We start from the raw sequence: 23996 nt of genomic DNA on the forward strand, positions 1-23996 counted from the left end.
GAGGGGTGCACATAAAGTAAGGATGGTGGCTAATTCCTTGTGGGTCTGTCTACTCTGTCAACATCACTTTAGGAAATATTTTAGAACACCATGCAAATAGACTTCTTAATTACCATCAGGATGTTGCTCGGGAAGTATTCTAAAATGTGTTCGTTCTCATTTTTGATTAGTCCATAATTCTCATTTTTTAGTCACTAACAATATAAGACTCCTCAAGGCCTTTTTGTGTGACATACAAGACCCTTCCAATAAAATAACTTGTATTTATTTGTTCCTTCTCCTCCCCTGACACTCCTTTGAGGTGTTCTGACCACACCAAACTTCTCAGAAGTTCCCAGTGTCAGGTCAAGGCTACATGTCTTTGCAAATGCTGCTCCCTCTGCCTGGCATGAAGACCCATCTAAAGTATCAACTTTGGTGTTAAGCCTTTTCCTAAAAAGTTGAACTGTCCAAAAATGCCGTTTTGAGGGGTCAAAAAATACTACATTGGCAACTTCATATTGTTAGCAATTTGCTACCACTATGACAAATTTGAATCATACCTTGTGGATAAGAGCTTCTACTTGCTGAATTATAACTCTGCTTTGTGCTTTATGTTCACTCTCTCATTTAATTCCCACAACAAACCAGAAAGGTGGGTGTAAACACTTCCACTTATTAGACAAGGATTCTGAGACATAGAAAGGGTCTTTCTATGAGAAAGTATATGATAAATGGTGGGACTGGATTGTGACTTCAAAGGCAAAGGTCATACCATGCCCCTTCCTTTGTCTTACTTATTGCTAGGTCTGCGTTGCCTAGCACACATCTGACGCAGAGTTGGAGTATGGATGCTAATTCTTCGTCTGCCAGAAAACCACCCAGATTAAAGGCTGACTTTATGGTGGCCCCGTATCTTGACATTGGATTTACCTTGATGAATGTTACTGCGTCCCCGGAATTTTGAAAGATAATTTTGACAGATGAAACAAAGCGTCTGAACTGCCCTTAAAATCTTAATCCTGTAATTACTGTTTATTTGTTTTAAGTCACTGGCTTGATCCAGGTTTGCCAGGCAGGTTCCTAATTCCTAGCAATGCAATGATCTAGGAAGCTGGTTTCTTTAGATCGTGAAAAGCACAATGTAGATTTGTTGAAGTGTGGATGCCAAGCCTTGGCATAATGCAAACAGAGGGCACAGGGCATCTGGGTTCATGTCCTGAACACTCTTTTTCTCTCAATGATGTAGAATGTTCCTGGAGTTCCTAAGCACAATAGTGTTTTCTTACTAAATGACCGGAATTGCATGGCAAGTTAGCATAGCTGCTCTGGGGCCTGAAGTTTGGCTAACATTCTTTCTTGATTCAAATTTTGGTTCTGTAGTTTTCACTGAGTTGCTGGTGTCAAAGTCTACAGCAATGGTGGTCAAAGTGTAGTGTGCACCAGAATCATCTGGAAGGCTTGCTGGAACACTGTTGCTGGGCCGCATGCCTGCAGACTCTGATTCAGCCCATCTGTGCTGGGGCTCTAGATTCTGCAGTTCAGTCAAGCTCCCAGGTATTGCTGATGTTAAAAGTCCCAGCACTACACTCTGAGACGCTCAAAGGGCTGTTCAAGACCTGCTTTACAGGGCACCAATGAAGTTGGACAAAAATGCAAAAAATCTCAGCAATTTTCTGAGTAAATATCTCAATGTTAAATTGTACAGACACACAAAAAAATCCCTAAAAACAAAAAACGGTGACTTTAAAAAGATTTTTTCTACTGATTTTTGACATTGTGTTAGATACGGGCAGTGGTTCCTCTTGTATGTAGGGAGACCAGTGGGCTGGAACCTGGGAGTCCTTCCCCTTCTCAGGAGCTCTTTCAAGATTTAGGGAAGCTTTCTTCTCTCTAACCTTCATACCTCCAGTGTGTTTTGTTCTTAAACCTGTTCTAGATGAAGATGCTGTATTGAATTGATCAGCCTTGCAATGCAAAAATGAATGCAAAGAGTTGTCAAAATAAAAATGTTCCGTTAATACAATAAAAAATGTAAATATTAAGAATCAGGATGAAAAATGGTGATTTCTCATTTTCCCTTGTTTAGAAGCTCAAAGATATTTGCATTTTTATTGGATTCAGAATGGTATGAGTCATGAAGATCAACATGTTTCTTTTTAACAGGAATCCTTTGTGTTTGAACCCAACTGTCTCTTCAAAGTGGATGAATTTGGCTTCTTTCTGACCTGGAAAAGTGAAGGCAAGGTATGACACAAGAATACCTAGTTGTTCTTCCCTGCTACTGGTTTAAGCCATTTCGTTGTTCAGCAAGTAGACTGAGTGCCTCTGGAGGGCATGGACCCAACACTTACTCAGTCATTCAAGATTTTAAAAACATTCCTCCATGTGCCAGGCATTGGGGAATATAGTGATAACCTAGGACACCATCCTAACCCTCATAGATTCCTGTCCAGGAGCAAAGTCAGGCATTGGAAAAAAAAGAAAAAAAAGATACACATCATTGAGTGTTGTGAAAGAGAAGTTTGGATTGTTACAAGAGCTTAAAATAGTCAGGTCTGATTTAATCTTGGGAGTTGGGACGATCTCGCAGAAGAAGAAATGCTCAAGCTCAAATCTAAAAGGTACATTAGAAGTGTGTTCGTCTCATTACACGCTGGGACTGAATTTGATGGATGGCACAATGTACACATTTAATGAACATTTGAGCTGAATTTAAGAAAAGTAGAATTGAAGTTATATAAAAGTTAGCATTATGCCTACATAGTATTTTATGTACACATGTATTTAATGATATGCAGACATTATTAACAATATTACATGCATAAAAATAATAGCATTTTATAAACATCAATATTCAGAGTTGCGTTCATATATACATTTGAAATAGAATGTTTGGGATCTTGATTATTTCTGATCACTGGAAATAATTATTATTGTTATTTAGTGTTCACTCCCTCTTCTACCTTACTCTAATCAGCATTGCCTTCGCTGTCAGAAATCTTTGCCAAGCACTTTGTCTATGCCATAGGTCTGGCGGGATTTAAGCTCACTGCTGTGTTGCATTTTCTCTTCAGGAAGGACAAGTGCTAGAATGTTCCCTCATCAACAGTATTCGGTTGGGAGCCATACCAAAGGTACCTATGATTGATTTTCTAAACACAGATTTACTTATATTGGAAATGGTCTCCAGAATGATGTTTAACATGTTACTGCTCTGAAATCATCAGCTTGGAATTAAGAACAGACATAATTTAGAAATCTTCTCATCTAAAACTGTTGGGTGATTATTTGGATTGCATTATCTTTTGTTAAATTAGAAATTCTATTAACCCTTGAAAAACAAGACCCTTGCATGATACCAGCAGCAAAGAAATAGTTTCCTTAATTTGATACATCTCCCTCCCTGTTTTTTTTTTTGTTGTGTTTTTTTTTTTTTTTTTAATCAAACAGTGATTCACTTCTCATCTGTTGATGTGGTTGATGTGGAAATTTAAATGTCTTGATTACTCCCATATTGTGCACCTGGGCACTCAGACATGGACTCACCTTAAAGGCTCAGTTTGCCTCTGAGAAGAGAAAAAAAACACAAATCAGTCTTCTTCACAGTGATTGATGTGTTTGAATAAGAAGCTATTTGCATAATGGTGCAAGGAATTTTTCTTTGTAGAATATTCTAGCACAGTATTTATTCCCTTTTCTATAATAGCCCTGCAGGGTTTTGGCTGTACAAAACAAAATTACATTCCTTACTTTGTTTTTGTTTTTGCTTTTTTTTTTAAAGGTTATCCTCTTTTATGTTAGTCAAATTTTCTGTGTAACTGTATGTCTGCATTTCTTCCTGAGTTCTTTTGGAGAACAAAGACACTATTTTATTTACTAATTAGGGTAAACTTGCACGGCCTTCATTCCAGTTGAGAATACCATGGCTTCTAGAAATGAAAATACTCACTCTTTGTATTCAGGCTACTTAAAAGACTTAATCTCATTTTGGGGAAGGACCTGTGGTTGCTGATTGTGGTGGTGCCAATTGTATTCACGTGAACCCTCCCTGCCTGTCCTCTGGTGAGAGCGAGGCCCCTTTGATCTTTGTGGACACAAGCAGACCCCAGTCAGAGCCCTCTTGTCCCATTGCTATAGTCCGGTTCCTCCAATAACTACAACCAAAAATCTAAACAAAGACCCTTATACCTTGTTTTCTAAATCAGAAATTTTATAATATACCTTTCTTATCAAGTGATTTCAAGTAATTAATATGTAGTACTATAGATTTCACCTCTACAGGTTTTAGAATAATGCTAGATATCTGGGCACTTTAGATAGAAAAAAAATGCTTTTATGTATATTTTTACATCAAATGTGGTGATGTCTTTTTTATCATATTTCCTCCTCCATGCTCTGTGATCTAACATATTTTCCTATTTGTATACCTCTCTACAGGATCCCAAAATCCTGGCTGCTCTTGAAACTGTTGGAAAATCAGAAAATGATCTGGAAGGGCGGATAGTTTGTGTCTGCAGTGGAACAGATCTGGTGAACATTAGCTTCACCTACTTGGTGGCTGAAAATCCAGAAGTAACTAAGGTAGCCTCAGTTAAATGGCCTCCCTCCCTTCTGCCCGTATGTGTATATGCTGTGTGTGTAATTTGTATGTATAATATAGTTTTAATAGATATTCTTAAATGGTTTGGTAATGTAAATTTTTAAAAATTTACATTGCTTTGCTGGCTAGTTTCTATACCCTTTTATCATGTCACTGATGTAGGTCAACAACCCCAACTCCTAGGATGACATATTGTAGGAAAAACTAGTCCAGCACTTCCCAAAATTGAATGCGCATAGGAATCCCCTGGGATCTTGTTAAAATGCAGCTTCCGATTCAATAGGTCTGAGGTGGGGACAAGATTCTCCTCTCTAACCAGCTACCAGATGATGCAGATGCTGTTGATCTGACAACCACAATTCGAGTAGCAAAGATCTAGGTCAGTACTGCCCAGTAGAAATATAATGTAAGGCACATATTAATATATAATTTAAATTTTTCTTGTCACATGTTAAAAGTAAAAAGACATAGGTGAAATTAATTTTAATAAAATATTTTATTTAACCCAATATATCCAAAGTATTGTCATTTTAATATGATACCAATATAAAATTCATTAGTGATATATTGTACATTCTTTTGTTCATACTAACTCTTTGAAATCTGGTATGTATTTTCCAATCAGACTAGCTGCATTTCAAGTGTTCAATAGCTGTGTATGGCTAATGACTACATATTGGGCAGTGTGGGTCTGAATGGTTAAGAAATCCAAACTACCCCCCTGCCAAAAAGTTACTAAAATATTGAGTTAAGATCCATCTTTTAATACTATGTTCTACATACCATTGTCCTGGCAAGGGAGTCTTAAGGAGATTTTGGCCAAAGAAGTAGAAAGCCTCAAACTTAAATCTTTTTTCTGTGAATCATTGATTCTCAGGGTGGTTTTACCTTTGTACAAAGCTCCCATTATGTTTCTATAGTATGTGTGAAGAGGACTGAGTCTTTACTCTCCCACTGTGGAGACATGGTTTGAGGGGAATGGGGAGGCATGTCATTTCCCCATTAATCCTACAAATGCAAACTCAGCATAGGGGTGAGTGAGAAAGGTGTCATGAAAAATACCAAATTTTAGAACTAGAAGGAAATGTACACGTAAGATCATCTGAGGAAACTGAGATTTCATAACTTAACCATGGATCCAGAGATAACTGGTGGTGGGATGTATATGTAAAGACAAGATTTGGAGGTTTCTTTCTAGTAGCATTTGCACTGAAATTTAAGAGCAGCTAGCCAGACAAGTAAGAACCGAAAGATAATTCTGTACTGGATTTTCCATTCAAACACAATGCTACTTCCACCTGCTCTTATTGAAGAGACTAAGTGTTTTAGCTTCTGAGAACTATTACTTAGAATTTTATATTTCATTAATAGTATAATATATAAATATAAATCTCACTGTCCCTACTAGACAATCCATAATTATTAGAGCATGTCCTTTTGGTTGATCAACACTTGGGGAAGATATTGAATACATGTCTTTACCAGATATACATGTATGTGGATAATCTTGCCCACCTCCTGATTTCAAAACTTAAAATAACTATATTAATCCAGATCATAATATTTACCACCTCCAGCACTGACATTTCCCTCATCACCACCATCTTATTCCTATTCTTTTGTATGTTACTATCCCTAACGACACACAAGCCATCAAAGTGAGAGGATTTATATGAAATGCACACAGGTGTAATTATCTTAGGTCAAAATAATGGCAGAATTCATAAATTAAATTGGGGTCAATGAGAAATGTAGAGATCTCCCAGTGTACCTGAAATGGTGTTTGTGAATCAGTCAGTGGTACCACTCCAAGGTAAGCACAGCTTAGGATCGTATGATCATCTGACCATGGAATATATTAACAGTCCTCTTAGCCCGGGTGGTGAGAAGCTGTATTCCTGGTCAGGTTATCACAGACGTCAGTTAGAGCAAGTAATCATTTTTAAAATTAATACATATATACCTTAAACACTTTAACTTGAAGCATATAATAAATGTTATTCAATTGCTGGCCAATCTTTTGATGTTAGGACTGAAGCCTTTTCATGAAGTTATAGGTCTGTTGATTGTGGTTTATGTATTTTTTGCCTATGTTTCAGCCACCAATGGACTGTCTCAGATATCCAGTTTGGTTTCTTTAAAGTGGAGCTGAAACTTCAAGCGCACTCGTGGAACAGAGTGCAACTGAATGCAAAATCCTACAGTTATATGACTTCTCTTTCCCTAATCCATTAGTTTTCTTGTCCACACAGCATTTGAGAAAAAAAAATTTTTTTGAGAAGAAAACTTCCACAAATATTCAGCTAGAGAAAAAACAATGTTCTTTCTTACCACAAGAATTATTTCACTGGTTTATGTAATTTTTATTACAACTACATACACAGGTTTGGAAACAAACATCAGTAACTCATTGTGGACATGCAAAGTGAGAGCAAAAGTGTACAAAATATTGCATAGTAGTTTCCTACCCGTGAGAGTTCAGCATTCCCTGGGAGATCAGTGTTTTGCTTGTCTTAGGAACACCTGACCAGTCTGGGTCTGACCATTGAGGTATAAATTAAGATAGTTTCCAGGATAAAACTTGCTTGTGAATATTTATCTTATGAGATTCTTGATTCTATTCTTGATTCCTGGGCTCTTATTACACTTACTATCTGATTACTCTGAAGAATTCACTTAATTGAACATTTAATCCAGGCAAAGGGGCCAACTTTCAACTTACTGTCCTTTACACAGAGAATCAGGTTTCACCTGGAAGACCCTTCCCTGACTTTGAGCAAGCCACTCTACCTTCTTTATTCTTCTACTTCTCAAAGACAGTCTTTGATACTGTTTTCTTCTATTTCAAGCGGATATTTTAAAAGTCAATAAAATTTTATATGAAAACTTTGAGCTTCCCGGAGTTGAGGTTTCAAATAAACACAAGATATTTTCTAGTGCATGTGACCCTGAAAATATGATTTTTTCAGTAGAAGATGACAGCATGATAAGAGACATCTTTGCAGCTCAGCTTGTATTTTCTTCAGCTGCCCTCTCTGCTTAAAGAGTAAATACGCTTGCCTTGCCACTGTACCTATTTAGAAGATTTGAGCTCAATTCTATATACGTTTCTCCTCTATTACATGGCATTTTTTAATTTCAAAATATTAAAGAGGTACCAATGTTCTTGTTACATGGATACTTTTTATAATGCTTAATTGGGGCTAGTGCCCATCCACCTGAATAGTGTTCATAGTACCCAATGTGGAGTTTTTTGCCCCTCCCCCCTGCCCACTTCTTGATTTCCTATGACCTATGACCTTTACATCTCTTTGTGCCCATTGATTAGCTCCCAGTTACCACAGAGTACACATGGTGTTTGTTTTTCCATTGCTCAGGTACTTCACTTAGGATAATTGTCTCCAATTCCATACAAATTGCTGCAAACAACATTATTTCATTCCTTTTTATGGCTGAGTAGTACTTCATGGTGTGTGTGGATATATACACACACATATATACAGCCCGCATTTTCTTTATCTACTCATGAATTGATGGCCCCTTAGGTTGATTCTACATTGTTGAGATTGTGAATTGTGCTGAAATAAACATTCGCGTGCAGGTGTCTCTTTGGTAAAATGACTTATTTTCCTTTGGTAGATACCCAGTAGTGGGATTGCTGGGTTGAATGGTAAGTCTACATTTAGTTCTTTGAGGAATTTCCACACTGTTTTCCATAGAGGTTGTACTAATTTGCAGTCCCATCAACAGTGTATAAGTGTTCCTTTCTCTCTGCATCCACGCCAATATCTGTTTTGTTTTTTGACTTTTTTGTAATAGCCATTCTGACAGGGGTAAGGTGATACCTCATTGCAGTTTTAATTTGCATTTCCCTGATGATTAGTGATGTTGAGCACTTCTTCATATGTTTCTTGGCCATTTGTGTATTTTCTTTTGAGAAACGTCTGTTCGTGTCTGTTTCCCACTTTTTAATGGAGCATTTAAACTTAGGTCTCAAACCATCAATTCACTCTTCTCTCCTGCTCCTCCCACAGTCTTTCTCATCTCAACAGCTCTGCCCTGTCAGGTGCTGAGACCCTGAACACCTTCCCCTCACGTCCTACATCAGTCCATTCACAAATAGTATTCACAAATACCTTCAAAATGTATGCAGACTCTAGCTGCCCCTTACCACCATCAGCACTGCACTGTGATCCAGGCCAATATCATTTCTCCCCTCTTCTGCTCCAAGAGACGTCTTGCCTTTGCCTTGGCCTTGCCCCATTTGGTCTAGTCTCAAAATGGCAGCCAGAGAGATGTCTTTGTAGTTCAGATCAATCACTCCACTGCTCAAGAGCCTCCAAGGTCCAGCAAGACACCAGCCTCACCTTCCTTCCCCTTTCTGTCCTCATCTCCCTCTTTCTTCCTTCCTTTCTTTGTGTTTCCTTCCAGCCTCAGGGACTCTGCATTTACTGTCCGTGCTGCCTGGAGCACCCTCTTTCCCCCGTGACACACAGAGCTGTCTCCCTCACATTCCACGCATCTCTGTTGGAATATCGCCTTAGCATGACCTCCCCCTTCTCTCGCCCTTTCAGCATGTTCTCACTCCTTATCCTGCTTTATTTTTCTTCTTAGCACTTACCACTATATACATGCTATTAATATAATATATATTTATTCATATATTCTTTTTTTTCATCCACGAGGGCAGTATTCTGTTCACTGCTGTATCCCCCAACATCTAGCACAGTTGGTGCCCAGCATTTAGTAAGTGCTCAATAAATACCTGTTTTACTGAAGTACTTATGTTCACGAAATCAAATTCTATCCCAAGTGATAAATATGTGTAACCCTTCATGCTGCATACCTTAGCGTTGTACCATTTAGTTGTAAGAGGAGCTAGGAAAAGACTGGGAAAATGTGATTCGGTGATGATCTAAAGGGAACAAAGAAATCTGGGATCCCGTGGTGTTATTCTTAGTGTCACTTTTCAGGATGTAGCAGGGCTGCTGCGGCTAAGAATCCGTGACAAGGAGTGGAGGTTTCGACCCTGGCGTCCTGGCCTCTTTCCAGCTGGGATCATGATATCCTGCTCACCTAAATCCTTCCTGTTGTTCCAGTTAGAAAATGTAGCTTTCATTTCCTCTCCTGAAAAACCCTCTGTTGAAAAGAATTGCTGACAAATTGCTGCCATTTTTACCCCAAACTCAGTGTGCTTTTGGGTAATAGGTGAGTCTTCTATGTCATGTAGCTTAAAACACTTACGAATAAATGCAGCCATAGGAAGGAAGGTATTTTCTCATTTTTTTCCTAACCTGTAATAAAGCTCTTTTTTTCCCCTCTGAAATCATTCTCCTCTTTTTGCCCACTGTTTTACCATAAACAATGCCAATAGCTTAATACTGAGCATTATAACAAATTTGTTTGAAAATTTTGTTAGAAAAGCAACTGTGGCTCTCATGCGTTTTTTTTTTTTTTTTTTTCCTCTCCCAGAGTACAACTAGCTCAGAAGGATTTTAGTATCTTGGGAGTCGAAGGGAGTTCAGATGTCTTTCATTAAGTTACAGCTGCTGCTGCCGCATAGCAAACTGAAATCACAGCGTCACCACACATAAGATTGAAACTGCAACCCTCATTTAAAATCTCCACAAATAAATCTGTTATTTTATACCAAGTTGAATTTTCCTTTGATTACAAAAAATAAGCTGTTATTACGAGGTTCAAATTGCAAAGATTGGGATTGAGTTGAGACGATTTCCAGCCTGCTCATTATACTTTATGTAGGTTGTAAATATTTGGTGAACTCCATAAATTAGGCCTTGTAACCAAGTCATCAAATAAGCGTATGAATAACTACTATAGAAATTCAATTACAAAAAAGTTACATGTTCTTTTTGTAGGCAAAAAGATAAAGTTGAGTAATTTATGATAGATAATAAAATATTATTTCAACAAATTGGGTTCAATGTCAAAATTGCTTTGTTGAACTTGAATTCTGTGGAGTGACAGGCTTATTACAGTGGCTCCTGGAGAAGGGATTGATTCTTTGTTTTGCTTAAAAAAAAAAAAAAAAAAATCAAGTTCTCTGTGTAGTCAGTCCTACCTACTGTCTTTGCTAATGTCCTGCAGAGACTCCCAGCCCTGCAGCCAGGTCCTCTAGGGATAATGCAAGCACAGGGCTACCCACAAGGGATCAGATCACAGGCTTCAGCTTCACCTCGGGGGGCTCCTGAGAAACGCTATTCCATTTCTTGAAATGTAGTTTTAATTGTATTATGTGACAGTGGTTCTCAAAGTATAGCCCCCAGACCAGCAGCGGCTCCAGCAATACCTGAGAACTTGCTAGAGATGCAGGCCCTGCCCCAGCCCTACTGAATCAGAAACCCCGGTTTGACTCAGCCTTCTGGGTGATTCTGATGCACACTGAAGTTCGAGAACCTGGGCCGTGCAGTAAAGCTCCATTACTAGCGTTTATATCCCGTTTGTCTTGCAGAGGCCTTGAAGAACTTGCATTCACCGGCCTGCTGCCCAGGCTCACCTGAGCCGACGCCTGCTGACTATGAAAGCAGCTGAATTGTAAATCTGGATCTCCTGTCCATCATCCAAAGCCCAATGTACTAATTGATTAAAGTTTCTTTGCTACATTGCCTCACAGGTCTTTGAGGCTCAAGTGTGGGATGGATAGATGACTGTGTGATAGTTATATATATTTTTTCATGTTTCCAACACTGAAAATTAGTATTTTCTTATTTTTTTTCTTTAAAATCTTCTGAGTTCATGGGAAGCAAATGAATGAGGGGCATTGAGAAGCTTGCTTGAAGGCAGAGCTGTGGATCTGAGCAAATAAGTGGGTGCATATGCTTAAGTTTAAAATGCCCCATTCGGCCTAAAAGTTTTCTTCTTGCCCAATAAAGATAATGGGGTTTATTGTTTTTATTGCTGGGTTGAATTTAGAGACCATCACACTCCCTGTCTTAGGACGGCTGTGTTCATCAGTGAGTCTGTGGAGTGGGTGAAATTAGTCTCCTTGGGCCTCCCACACCCACCTTTCCCCCCTCTGGCTGCTGCTGCTTTGCCTTCTCCATTCTCATTTGCTCCTGCAAGACCATCTGTCCTAGAATCCACTACTTCAGTGTCTCATCTTTGCTGGCTCTCTGAACTCTGAATCAATTTCTTTATTCATACGTCATCAAAAACCACAGTTCCTTTAGACCAGACGTTGTGAACTTAGCTACCTGCAGGAGCCAGGGAGGTGATGTGACTAATGAAAAAGTGCCAGGCAGAGACAAACAGGGGACGGTGTGGCCTGCAGCAAGCTGCAGTGCGCACACTGTTGAGGGCAGCAGCGTCCACTTACTTCCAGCTTATTTTCCAACTACCAAAATGTGATCCTGAGCTTGCTAGATTGTTGTTCATTTCTTTTCCATGAAATTCTGAACATCTGGCCTTTTTACGTGAAATCTGATGTTAAAATGTTGACAATACATTTTTTTAAACACTATGACGAACATGTCTGTGGATCATTTGAAAGCTTAGCTGTAGACATCAGGCAGCATGTAGCATGAGTGCACTTGCACTAAAGTGAATGCTGGTGTTTCCTTAATGTGTTCACCTTATTGGCATTTTAAATGAAGATGCCCAGTTTTTTCCTTTATTTCTTCATTCAGCTGTTCAGCCAAGAATTATTGTTTTATGAATCCTAAACTTGGGCAAATCATTTCAACTATATTAGTCTTCTTATCCTCATTTGTAAAAGAAGGGAGTTGTACCATGCATCCCTCGAAGTCACTTTTTCTTATAAGACTTGAGGACTCTCTTTGCAAAAGGAAGTATACCAAGAGCCAAGTAAGGGCCAGGTTAGGTGCTTTGACAGACACTTGTGTACGCAGGGAAGTCCCTAGATTAGTTTAACCTGGACCACATCCGTATCCTTAAGGCCAGGAGTCGAACGACTAGGATAGGAGGCTCTGTGGTTGGAGAGAAGCAATTCCATAAAAGAAGTGGGGTATTGCACCCAGAAGAAAGAGGGCCTGCTGGTCCCATTATGGTGATGTCCATAGTGGACAGTCCACTAGAAGAGAGAAGGCTATACAGATGGAAGTTAGGACATGAACTAAGATACAGAAGCAGAGGAATGTTGAACGCACAATGCTGAGTCCAATAAGAATGGAGTGAACATTTTTTCATTTTTTATTGGAAACTTGGAAAGTTTGGCTAAAGACAATGGCCTCCTTTGAGTGCCAAGCTAAAATGCTTATGGAATCTATCCTGAAGAGTCCAGGAAGGTATTAGAAGGTCATGACTTGTGTTGGAAGAGGGGTACCACATGAGATTTACATTCTAAGAAGATTAATAGATGGTGATTATTATGAGATTAACATGTGGGTGAGAGCCCTGCTACTCACAGTATGGTCATGGACCAGCAGGGTCCTGTCACCTGGGAGCTTGCTAGAAATGCAGGAGCTTAGGCTGAACCAGAACCTGCATTTGAACAACATCCCCAGGTGCTTCCTGTGCACATTAAAAACTTGAGAGATCCTGAGACACAGACTACAAGAGAATCAGTTGTTCTTGGCATCAGCTGGTTACACAAGGAGGAAAGAGCTGTGAGAAACATCTGAATGTGCAACCCACAGGATTTGTTCCTGGATGAAGTTAGAGAAGAAGCTAAGGTAGAAACCAGACTTTGAGTCTGATTAACTGGGAGTGTGATGGTACAGTTAATCAAAAATTGAAGGCCTGATTACTTTGGGTTGGAAAGAAAAGGGGACAATGAATTTGTTTAAAGTAAGTTCTCTGAGGAATCTGTCCCAGGACCTGCCGTGGCCCATACAATAGGAAGGTGGTCATACACTACTTGGGACTCTGAGGGGTCTGTCTGACGGGCCAGCTGTCCCTAGGTGCACATCTCTAGCCCGCTGACATTCTGAAAATGTCTGTCTTTGCTTTCTTTTGAACCTCCCTACTTTCAAAGTCAAGTGTAGATTTTGAACTCTCATTTTTCTTAGTGCTAGACTTACGTACAAGCTCCTTGTCAAAAATGCATGTTCAGGAACACGGAACTGGAGCTAGAGGAAGTTTTGCTGTTGTTTTCAGGGAGTTTAGTCACCTGCATCCGTGAGGTGGTTTCCTTGGAGGAGTGATTGAGAGGGAAAGAAGCCTTGAGCATGAGCTTATCACCCGGTTGTCTGCAATTACACTGACCGTGTTGGCAAAGTCATGTCAAACATTTTCATGGAAAGTCCGTTTTTATACTGTTGAGTGTTGTTTCCTGAATGTAAAAGGAATATTGCTCACAGTAGAGCATGTATTAATACTTGCACTACAATCTACATAGAAAGTACACAGGAGTAAAAAGAAAATAAAAAACTCCTAGAGTACAGTCTCCCTTCTGTGGCTTTTATTAAAAATGCAAGTGAAATTTACATAAAATTAACCATTTTTAAAGTGAACAATTCAGTGCCATTTAGTACATTCACAATGTTGGACAACTACCACCTCTATCTAGTTCCAAAACATTCTCATCCCCCCGAAAGGAAACCCCATGCCCAGTAAGCAGTTTTCCCCCATCTTCTTTACCCACAGCCTTGGAATCCACCCTAATGTGTCTTTTTAACATACACACAATTTCCCTTTTATATGCAACTAGACTCATGCCGTTTATAGAGTTTAATATACTGCATTTTATCACTCAAATTTTTTTATTAGGTGCCTTTTCCTAGTCATTGAAACTTTTTCTTGGGCTTCAGTGTAATTCCCTATGATCTGGGAAGTGGCTTTTCCTGGTGCTCTGAGCTCTTGCTTCTTTACAAACCTTCTGGCCTCCTGGGTACTTCTGTTTGCTATGCTATGCTCTTCATGGGGCATATGATTTTCATTGCTGGGGCCTCTTTCACCACTGCGTTTCATGAACTTGACAGGTCTCATAAGAAGAGGCTCTAGGCCCAGCCCAGAGCAGCTCATTCTGTCCCAGTTGCAAGTGCTGTCAAATGACTCCACCAAGGGATGCAAAACGAATTACTCTAATTGCACCAGAAGCGTAATAGGAAGTTTGGATTTCACCTTTTGGCCCCTGGGAGAGAAAAATGTCACTAGCTTTAAATTGCTTTTTCATTTTCCACATAACTCCGGTTTTTACTGCTAGCAAAAATTGCCTCTGGGAACATAATGTATGCATAACATGGGCCTTTATGTATTTGTATGTTTTCTCATCTGTGTGATATAATTAAAAAATGGATTGCATGAGGAGGTGGGTAGGACACCTTGCCTTAGATGGGACTCACTTGCCTCCAAGCTCAGTGATCTGGAACAAAAAATTTAATAATCATAATCAGGGGTTGCCAAGTGCAGCCCATAGGCTGAACACAGCCCTCAGTTTGATTTTGCATGGCCAGTGAACGAAGAATGGCTTTTACATATTTGAAGGGTTAAAAAAAAAAATACTAAAACTATATAACAGAGAACCATATGTGGCTCCTAAAGCCTAAAATATTTATTATCTAGCTCTTTATAGAAAAAGTTTGCTGGCCCCTAATAATAAATAATAATTGCAACAGAGGCAAGATGTTTTAGTTTATGTTTTGTACCAGACCCTGTTCAAAGTGCTTGATATGTATTATCTTATTTAATTCTCACAACTCTATGGGATAGGTATTATGATTATCCTCATTTTGGAGAGCACGAAATAGGCCCAGAGAGGTTGAGTAACTTGCCCAAGGTCACACAGCCAGTAGTGATGTTTTAAACCCAGGTTGTGACTTTGCTCTAGATCCTGAATTCTACCACCACCCTACGCTATAACTCACAATTTGGCTCATTTTTCTCACCTGTATGAAGACTGGTGCAGGAACAGCCTCTTCCACCTGTAACATTATGATTTGAATGTACTTTTTAGGTAAATGTTTTAATGTCATTACATGTGGGAGATGTAGTCATAGAGCAATACGTCCCAAATTGGGGGTCTGAAAAACCACATTCCTCAAAAAAAAAAAAAAATCCACATATAAAGGAGGTTCCTTGGTCAAATTAGTATGAGAAAGCCTTTAGACAAGTTTCTTTATTGTAGCACTCTCAGAAGTATTATTTTTATGTGAATCTCAGCAAGGAGGGGGGCTATTCAGCTATTTCCCAAACCTATTTTTTTTTCCTGTTGAAGGGACACCAATTAAAAATCTTTCAGAACTACTGTTGTACTAGAAAAAGTCTGCAAATGGTGTCATTGAGGTATTATTCAGCCCAATATTTTTCTAGAAGTATCAAAACAATGATGTAATCTAGGCATTCATTTATTCATATGTACCATAAATATTTATTTTCCCTGTTTTTCTGCTGTCACTCCTCCTCCCTCCCCTTTTTTGGTGTATATGGGGCAGTCCTTTTCCTAGAGAATTAGATAATGAAACGCAAGCTCATTTAGATTCCTTTTAGTAGCTCTTAGGTTGAAAGTCCTATTTAGTTTATAGGATTACCTATAGATTTGATTTGCCTGAGCTAAATAGGTTAGTGCTGCCTAGACAAGAGTTAGCTAGAGGCTCCCTGATTGATAATATTTATTCAGAGACTGGGCGGGTAATGTGCAAGTTGGAATACCATTTACTTTGGCGTGTCTTAATTTGCCAACACTGTCAACTGGTACATGTCAGGAAGAATGGGACCTTGGGAATTGTAAATACAGCCCATTAACCAAAGAAACAACTTTATGAATGCCTTTTAATTTACTCATCCCATACCACCAGGATTTTGCAAATCTGGCAGAGTGGAGACAAAAAAAAATGCTCTCAGAAAACTGGTGATTTCTGACAGGCATAAGATCATGGTCTTGATTTTCTTAGAATTTTAAAATTTCCCTGGTTATTTTAGAGCTCTCCATATGGATGGCAAATATATGTTACATAAAGTAAAACAAATATTTCCTTTTATTTTTGAGTGATTGCTGGGTTCTGTAGAATGTGGCTGCTCTGTGAACTTCGAGGCACTAAAGAACATTACATGCATGTTGCTTGTCTCACATCAGCACAAGCGAACACGGGCATTCATGCGCACTGACTGTATGTAGGTATGTTTTCCTCCTCAGTGTAGTTATTGTAGGAGATGTGTGAAAGTAGATGCAGTTACTTGGGATAAGGGTCCATAGATTCAATAGGACATTGTTAGAGGGTATCTATAGAATCAGCCTTAGGCAATGCAAAAATTGTCTCTTAGGCATGCTAACAAACCAACCATTTGGTATGGAAATTTGACACTTCAGCCTCTGATGACCAAGAACAGCACAGGTGTCCTGTCCTTTCATGTGACTATTTAGACGTCTAGAGGTCCTTTTTGACCTAATACCCAGTGTTGTCAAGATAACCAGCCAGGCTGACAGACTGTTTTGACTATCCGTGAATGACTAAACTAATTTTGACTAAGAATGTATAAATATTATCCGGGCCCATCCAATTCTATCTTTCAAACACACCCACCCATACTCACAGATAGCAGCTTATTTCCTGCCCAAATACTCACTCACCATGCGAGGAAGGCAATCTAAGAATCAGATGGCACTTAATACATTCCTTCTTTAACTTTCATCAGCTTCACTCTGTGGACAGAGAATAACAGATGCAAAATTATGTTATCTCAAAGACATTCAGACTGTGTCAAGAACAGCTCCCTCTTTCTCCCCCCTCACTTCTTCTCTTTTGGAATTTGAAAACTTTATGAGAATTATTATTGACTTCCCAAGGGCTTTTGAGATTACTATTGGGTTGTCTCTTTCCTTGTTTTGGCAAAATTCTCATTGCTTTTTGGCTACCTGCTTCAGAAGTAAGTTGCTATCAATTATTATCATAGTTTTACTGATTTAACCTTCTATCCTGGGTTTATCAACTGGACTTGTCTAGGATGGTGGTTTAGCTTCTTTATATGCATGAAATTCTTCACTGTTACCTTGCACTCTTACTTCTTGAGGCAACAGTTTATGGTGAATTTCAGGTTTCTCTGCCTGGTTTGTTCTCACTGTTATCACTGTCATTGTCTGCCTGTTTGCCCTCTTGACCATGGGTACATGGGAATTTCGAACACTCACATTGATATCTTGTGAGACATACACTTAGTACCTGTACTTGTCTTTCCTTGGTTGAGCCAGGAGAAAGCAGTTGACATGAAAGAGAGAAATTATTTTTTCTTCTTGGCACAATTTAGAAGTTGGTCTCTGATATGCAAACAAATAGTAGTTCTGCACTGCTCCTATTTAATTTTAGGATGGATTTAGTGTCCTAGATGAGTATATTCAAGGGATAAAATGTTAATGTCGTTTATCAAATCATGTCTATGTCACCAGCCTCTCCACTCTTAACCTCTACCCCTGGGGTTTTATAATTCTGAGGCCCAATGCCATGGAGACACAAGGCTTTCAGAATGTTGGTCTTCCTGCTGTTGTGCTGGCTTCAGCCTTGTCCTCAGGTTTGATGACCAGACATTTGGTAGCCCAAGTCATGTTCTGATCATGTACCCCAGTTCTTGGAAGTGGACTTCTGTTTGGTTTCTGTACTGAATCATCTAGTAAATGTTCTCCCAAGAAGCCCAGGCCTTCCAGACCAGAATGGTCTCAAGTAGGAGGAGCTGTTGCTTCTAACAGGCTTCCTCTGGGCCATCTCCCTGCTGCCCAATGGAATCCTGCAAATCAGCAGCTCCTGGATTACCTGTGGCTGTGAACGTTCTTTAAAATATTTTCACATATACAGTGGGTTTATGTGGGTGGATGTGTCTGTGTATGTGACTTTGAATCCAAAATTTTAAGTGCCCCAATTGGTAGTACTCACCCTAAGGGTGATTAGTTAATATTTGAAAAACTTGAATCAGAAGCCTAAAGGTCAATCATTATATATAAATTATACCTCAATAAAGTAGATTAAAAACAATACAGGCTGTTCTCCTGGTGGCCACTACACATCCTCTTCAGTTATCTTTTTCTCTCATTAGCTCAGATGCTCTGATACTAGCATACTGCAGTGATTACTGCATTAAAGTCTCCTGGAGGGCTTGTTAAAATGCAGATTACCGGGCCCTATTCCCAGCGGTACTGATTTTGCAGGTTTGGGATCCAGCCTGGAACTAACATTTCTGATAAGCTCTTATGTTCAAGCTGCCAATCAAGGAACCACACTTGAGAATTGCTGGCATAACGGAGACTAAAAATGCATTTTCCTTGGTGGACTTCTTAGTGATATTCAAGATGTGTGATTTGTCTAGACATAGTGTACAAGCCCTGCCTCCCTTGTGAGACCAGAGCACAAGAATCAAGCAAGCCCAGATAGAGGCCTACATGACATCTCTTAGAAGCTAGCTAGAAATACAGAATCTCAGTGCAGATGCGCAGACCTGCTGAATCCAACTCTGTACTTTAACAAACTTTCCAGGTGATCCTAATGCACATTAAATTTGAGAAACACTTGGCTAAACCAAACTTAGCTCACATCATCTAGTTCAATGGTCCTCAATTATAGGTTACATTAGAATTATCTGCAGTGTTTAAAAAGGAGATTGATGGCCCAAGCACACTCCAGTTGTTAATCAGAATCTCTAGGGGTGGGACCCAGGCTTCTGAAATGTCTTATAAATATCCCCAGGTGATTCTAAGGATAACAGGTGCTGGGAACAACTAATCTGGGCTCTAAGTGCTATCCACATAGTTTTAACAATGGACCAGCTAGAAATCTCCCTTAGCCTGCCCTCAAAGTTAAATACTGACAATTTAATGCCAACTAATACCTTCTCCTAATTGAAATGAAATGATTTTATTTGCCATGCTTTTATAGACCCATAAGAGAAAACATGCTGGTGATTTATCTATAATCTCTATTTATTTTAGAATCTGAGCCACTGACTATATTTTGAGTTGGTCTAAAGCTCAAATGCCTTTGTAAAACTGAATTTCTAGTTTAAGATGAAGGTGTAGTTACTGCACCGTGTAGTATTTTTCTGGACATTTGTGAAATGTTGCAATTTTACATTCTGAGCACCTCATAAAGAATCTTGTCTTAGACAAGATTAGACCCGGTGGAAATCTTTACTCAAAAAGCTTCATAGTTTTCTCCAAGCACATGGAAATGGGTCTTATTTCTCTTCTGGAATGCCCTTTCATCTCACCAGAACTAACAGTGTAAAGGAGTCAAAAGCTGTATTTCAAATTATATGAGTTTCTGACTTCTATTATTTGAGCAAATGAAAATTAATTGACAGAGCCATTAGGCACCTTGAGAATAGCCAATTGCAATATGCCCTTTTTCTTATCGCCATTTACTTAAACAAACAAACAAACAACAAAAAAAAACCTGCATAGGTCAAGATTTATGAGTTGCAGGTACCAAGAGATTCTCATGTTTTAAATATTTCAGATGGCCCCATTCATTGATTATTCTCACCACTCAGACACAGGGAAGATGAAAGTCACTGCCTGTAGCATCTTGCCTCCTCTTGCTTCCACGTGCAAGAAATGTGAACTTCAATCCCCTAAAAATGTGCAGGTCAGAATTTCCATTCTGGTGAACACAGATTTGTTCAGCCCAGGTAAAATGGGTTATGACAAAAACGAACAGCCAATCAGGAATGACGGGACTCTTCCCAGGGCCATCATTGTGTGATTGGACATCCCATCTGAAGTCACTCTAGGAAACATCAGCTCCCTTAGGAAACTGCTATGGTCTGAATGTTTGGTCAGACCATACATTCGTATGTTGAAATCTTAATACCTAAAGTGATGGTGTTAGAAGGTATGGAGGCTTTGGGAGTTGAATGGTCATGAGGTTGAAGCTCTCAGGAATGGCATTAGTGCTATTATAAAAAAGGCCCCAGAGATCCCCTTTACCCCTTCCACCATGTGAGGACACAGCTAGAATGCACTATCTATGAACCAGGAAGCAGCCCCTCACCAAACATGGAATCTGTTGGCACCTTGATCTTGGACTTCCCAGCCTCCAGAACTATCAGAAATAAATTTCTGTTGTTTCTAAGCTATGCAGCATATGGTATTTTGCTATAGGATCCTCATAGACTAAGCCAGAAACCAAACCCAGATCTTCCTAGGTGGGCAGTGGAAGGAGACCTCTAAGTTGGGTGAGGCTGCTCTTTTACACCTGTGCTTCTCGAACTGTAATGTGCACAGGGGTCATCTAGGGATCTTGTTAAAAAGGCAGATTCTGATTCAGTGGGCCTGGGGTGAGACCTGAGATTGCATTTCTAGCCAGCTCCCAGGAGATGTCGATGCTGTTGGTCTAGGCACCACCTCTTTGAGTAGTACGGGTTTAGAACAGTGCTTCCTAATGTGACTTTGCAAAAGAATCACCTGGAAAGCTTATTAAAAACACAGATTTCTGTGTCCCAGTCCTTAGAGACTGGTTCAGTAGATGAGGCCTGATCATTTGCATCTTAACAAGTCCTCAGGTGATCCTGATGTTGCTGGTCCCTGGACTATACTTTACATAGCAAGTCTTTAGTTAACTTTTGAGAAGACTTAGCTAAATGCCTTCCCCACTTCCAACAGTAGCCTTCTCTTTGAAAACAGAGACCCAAACACCAAAAGATTAAGGAGGATGCTACTTTGGAGAAAATTACATAGCAAATTTGGAGAGTGCCACAGAGTCTCTGTTCTTTTTTGCTTTGACAATATGCCTCTTGGATTAAAGAGAGTTCTTCCGGAACAAGATCTAGAGATGAGAATTGAGATGCAGGAACAAGAATTCTGCCTGAAGTGGTGTTGACTGTATAATAACAGTATTCATTATCTTAGGATGACAAACCTATTTGTGTATAGAAAAAGGTTAAAAGAGCCACTAGCAAAATGTTGTTAGTGGCTATATCTTGATATGAGTGATGAGATCTGGAGTGATGTTTACTTTTTGTTACATATGTCTTTGCTTTACATTTTCTGACAAAGGCATTTAAATATTGCTTTCATAACCAGGAAAAAAAAAAAAAAAACAACCAGTGTTCTTAAAGGAGAAAAGTGAGATATATACTCAGTGTAAGTTCATATATTTTTTTCGTTTAGTTTTGTTAGTGCTTTGTACATTTTTGCATGAAAAAGGGATGATCTTTGTCTATGACAGTTCTAGTGTTCTAGGAGCAAACACTTGCTGGAAACTGGGCAATGCCTGCGTGGAGAAAATAAGTTTAAGGAGTCCCAGAGGAGAGGTCAGAAGTTCCCAGGAGAGAATTAGAGGCAGCTCGTGTTCCTCTCCCTGCCCCCAAATGATTTAGCACAAGCCCTCAAGAGTTTCTTGAAGGATCTTTTCCCCACCCTTTTAAGCTTTAAGTTAATTTAAGAGAAGTTGGAAAATATTAAAAGATTAAAAAATTAGAGAACAGTAACAACATGCTGAGGAAGTGGGGAAACCATGCCCATCTGGACATCAGAACCTACGCCCTCCTGTGGTCTGGTTCCCTGGCACACAGGCTGCACTTGTCCACTCGAGATGGGACCAGAAGGAAGGCGGCCGACGTGATAGGAGTCATCTCACAAGCGTGTTGCCATCAAGCCAATGTATGTGCTCAAAAGCCTTGAAGATGCCTCCTGGGGCATTATGTAGATGACTACCATACAAGCTGATTTTCAGCAATTCAAAGGAATATCTAAGTTATCATTTATTTTTTCTATTAATCTGGAAATGGTCAAAGAAGTTGATGGGCATCCAGTACACTGCAGGCATAACTTTTCAAGGAAACACTGAGGCTCTACTGACACCTGCTGGCATTTTCATCTATTTTATGTTAAAAAACAACAAAACAAGACAAAGAAGCATTTTTTTTTCCTACAGCCCTTTGGCGTTGTTATGCTTAGAAGAAAGGTTCTGAAGGGACCTTTTCCACATCATGGAGGGAAGCCACTGGGTGACAGTATCCCCGATGTGAGTGGCTGATCACAGAGCTCTTACTGCCCCTCTGCGCTGTGCCAGCTGCTTCTTGACCTGGGGCAGGGCCCTTGACTTCACTTTCATCATTGGAGGACAAAGAAGCAGCAACCTTCCCTTGTAGTGCCCTTTACGGCTTCCGAGTGTTCTAGTGACATCTCCCACTAACTAGAGCATGGGTCCTGTCCCTGGAGTGGTGACCTCCAAAGTCACTGTCAGTGAGTGACATTTTCATCACAAATAAACAAAAATCTTCAGCAGTGTTGTATTTTCAAAAGATGGACGAAAGTTGTTTAAGCTTCTTCAAAGCTCGCCATCTCTATAATTTATTTCCAGAAACAACTAAATTAGAATGATTAGACAAAGCCAATGAATAGTCTCGGAAATTGTCTACTTTTTTGCCCTTGGAAGCTATGAACTTTGTTTTGTGTTCTGGAACATGTAACAAGCCTTCAGGTTGAGAAAATGCTTCCCAGTTAATGCCAACCAATTTATTTGTGCTTTTTCTGTCTGTTCTTGGGAAACTCTGTGTGGGCCTGTGGTTTGTTAGGCCAATAACAGGATATTTGATAGTCCCCAAGGAGTGATGGATTTTTAGCCTGACAGAGGAAGCGAGGTCTGACGATGAAAAGTAGTTGAGGCATTTCTTTAATGCTACTGTTCCATTTCTTCCTCCTCCTCCGGAATCCTGACTTCACCATTATGCTTGCTGAGGTTTTCGATGCTATTTATAGTTCTCAGAAAATGGCCTTTGCTCTTTGTAAAAGAAAATTTACCTTTGTAGTTCCTGTCTTCTCTCAGAAAGCTGTTAGGTATGACTGGAGGCAGTAAAAACTGTTATGTTCACACGCATTATAATGGCTACCATCAAAAAATTCAGAAAGTACTAAGTGTTGGTGAGGCTGTAGAAAAACTGGAACCCTTGTGCACCATTGGTGGGAATGTCAAATGCTACAGCTACCGTGGAAAACAGTATGGTGGTTCCTCTAAAAATTAAAAATAGAATTGCCATATGATCTAGCAATTCCACTTCATAGTGTTTATCCATAATAATTGAAAGCAGGAACTGAAGTTATTTGTATACCAACGTTCATAGTAGCATTATTATTCACAACAGCCAAGGAATGTAAGGAACCCACGGGTTCATCAGAGATGAATGAATAAACATACAGTGGAATATTATTTAGCCTTTAAAAGACAGGAAATTCTGGCACATACCACTGTGTGTGTGAACCTTGAAGACATTGTGCTAAGTGAAATGAGCCAGTCACAAAAGGACACATCCTGTATGACTCCACTTACATTAGGTACCTAGAGTAGTAAAAATCATAGAGACAGAAAGTAGGATGGTGGGTACCAAGGGCTGAGACGAGGGGGCATGGGGAGTTATTGTTTAATGGGTACAGAGCTTCAGGTTTGTAAGACGGAGAGAGTTATAGAGATGGATGTTTATCGTGGTTGCCCAACGGTGTGAATGTACTTAATGCCACTGAACTGTTCACATAAAAATGGTTAAAATGATGAATTTTGTTGTATCTATTTCACCC

At 39.5% G+C, this 23996-nt stretch overlaps 1 protein-coding gene across 1 annotated transcript in view; it reads left to right on the forward strand.

Annotated features, from left to right (window-relative positions):
* Nucleotides 1-23996, forward strand: part of PLCB4 (phospholipase C beta 4) — a 209894-nt gene that overhangs the window by 92708 nt on the left and 93190 nt on the right. The window contains exons 3-5 of the mRNA XM_069495811.1: nt 2146-2226; nt 3057-3116; nt 4420-4563. Of these exons, the coding sequence (XP_069351912.1) occupies nt 2146-2226; nt 3057-3116; nt 4420-4563 (285 nt within the window). The remainder of the gene's footprint in view (nt 1-2145; nt 2227-3056; nt 3117-4419; nt 4564-23996) is intronic.

The sequence above is a fragment of the Eulemur rufifrons genome, chromosome 20 (assembly GCF_041146395.1).
Source record: "Eulemur rufifrons isolate Redbay chromosome 20, OSU_ERuf_1, whole genome shotgun sequence".
NCBI lineage: Eukaryota > Metazoa > Chordata > Mammalia > Primates > Lemuridae > Eulemur > Eulemur rufifrons.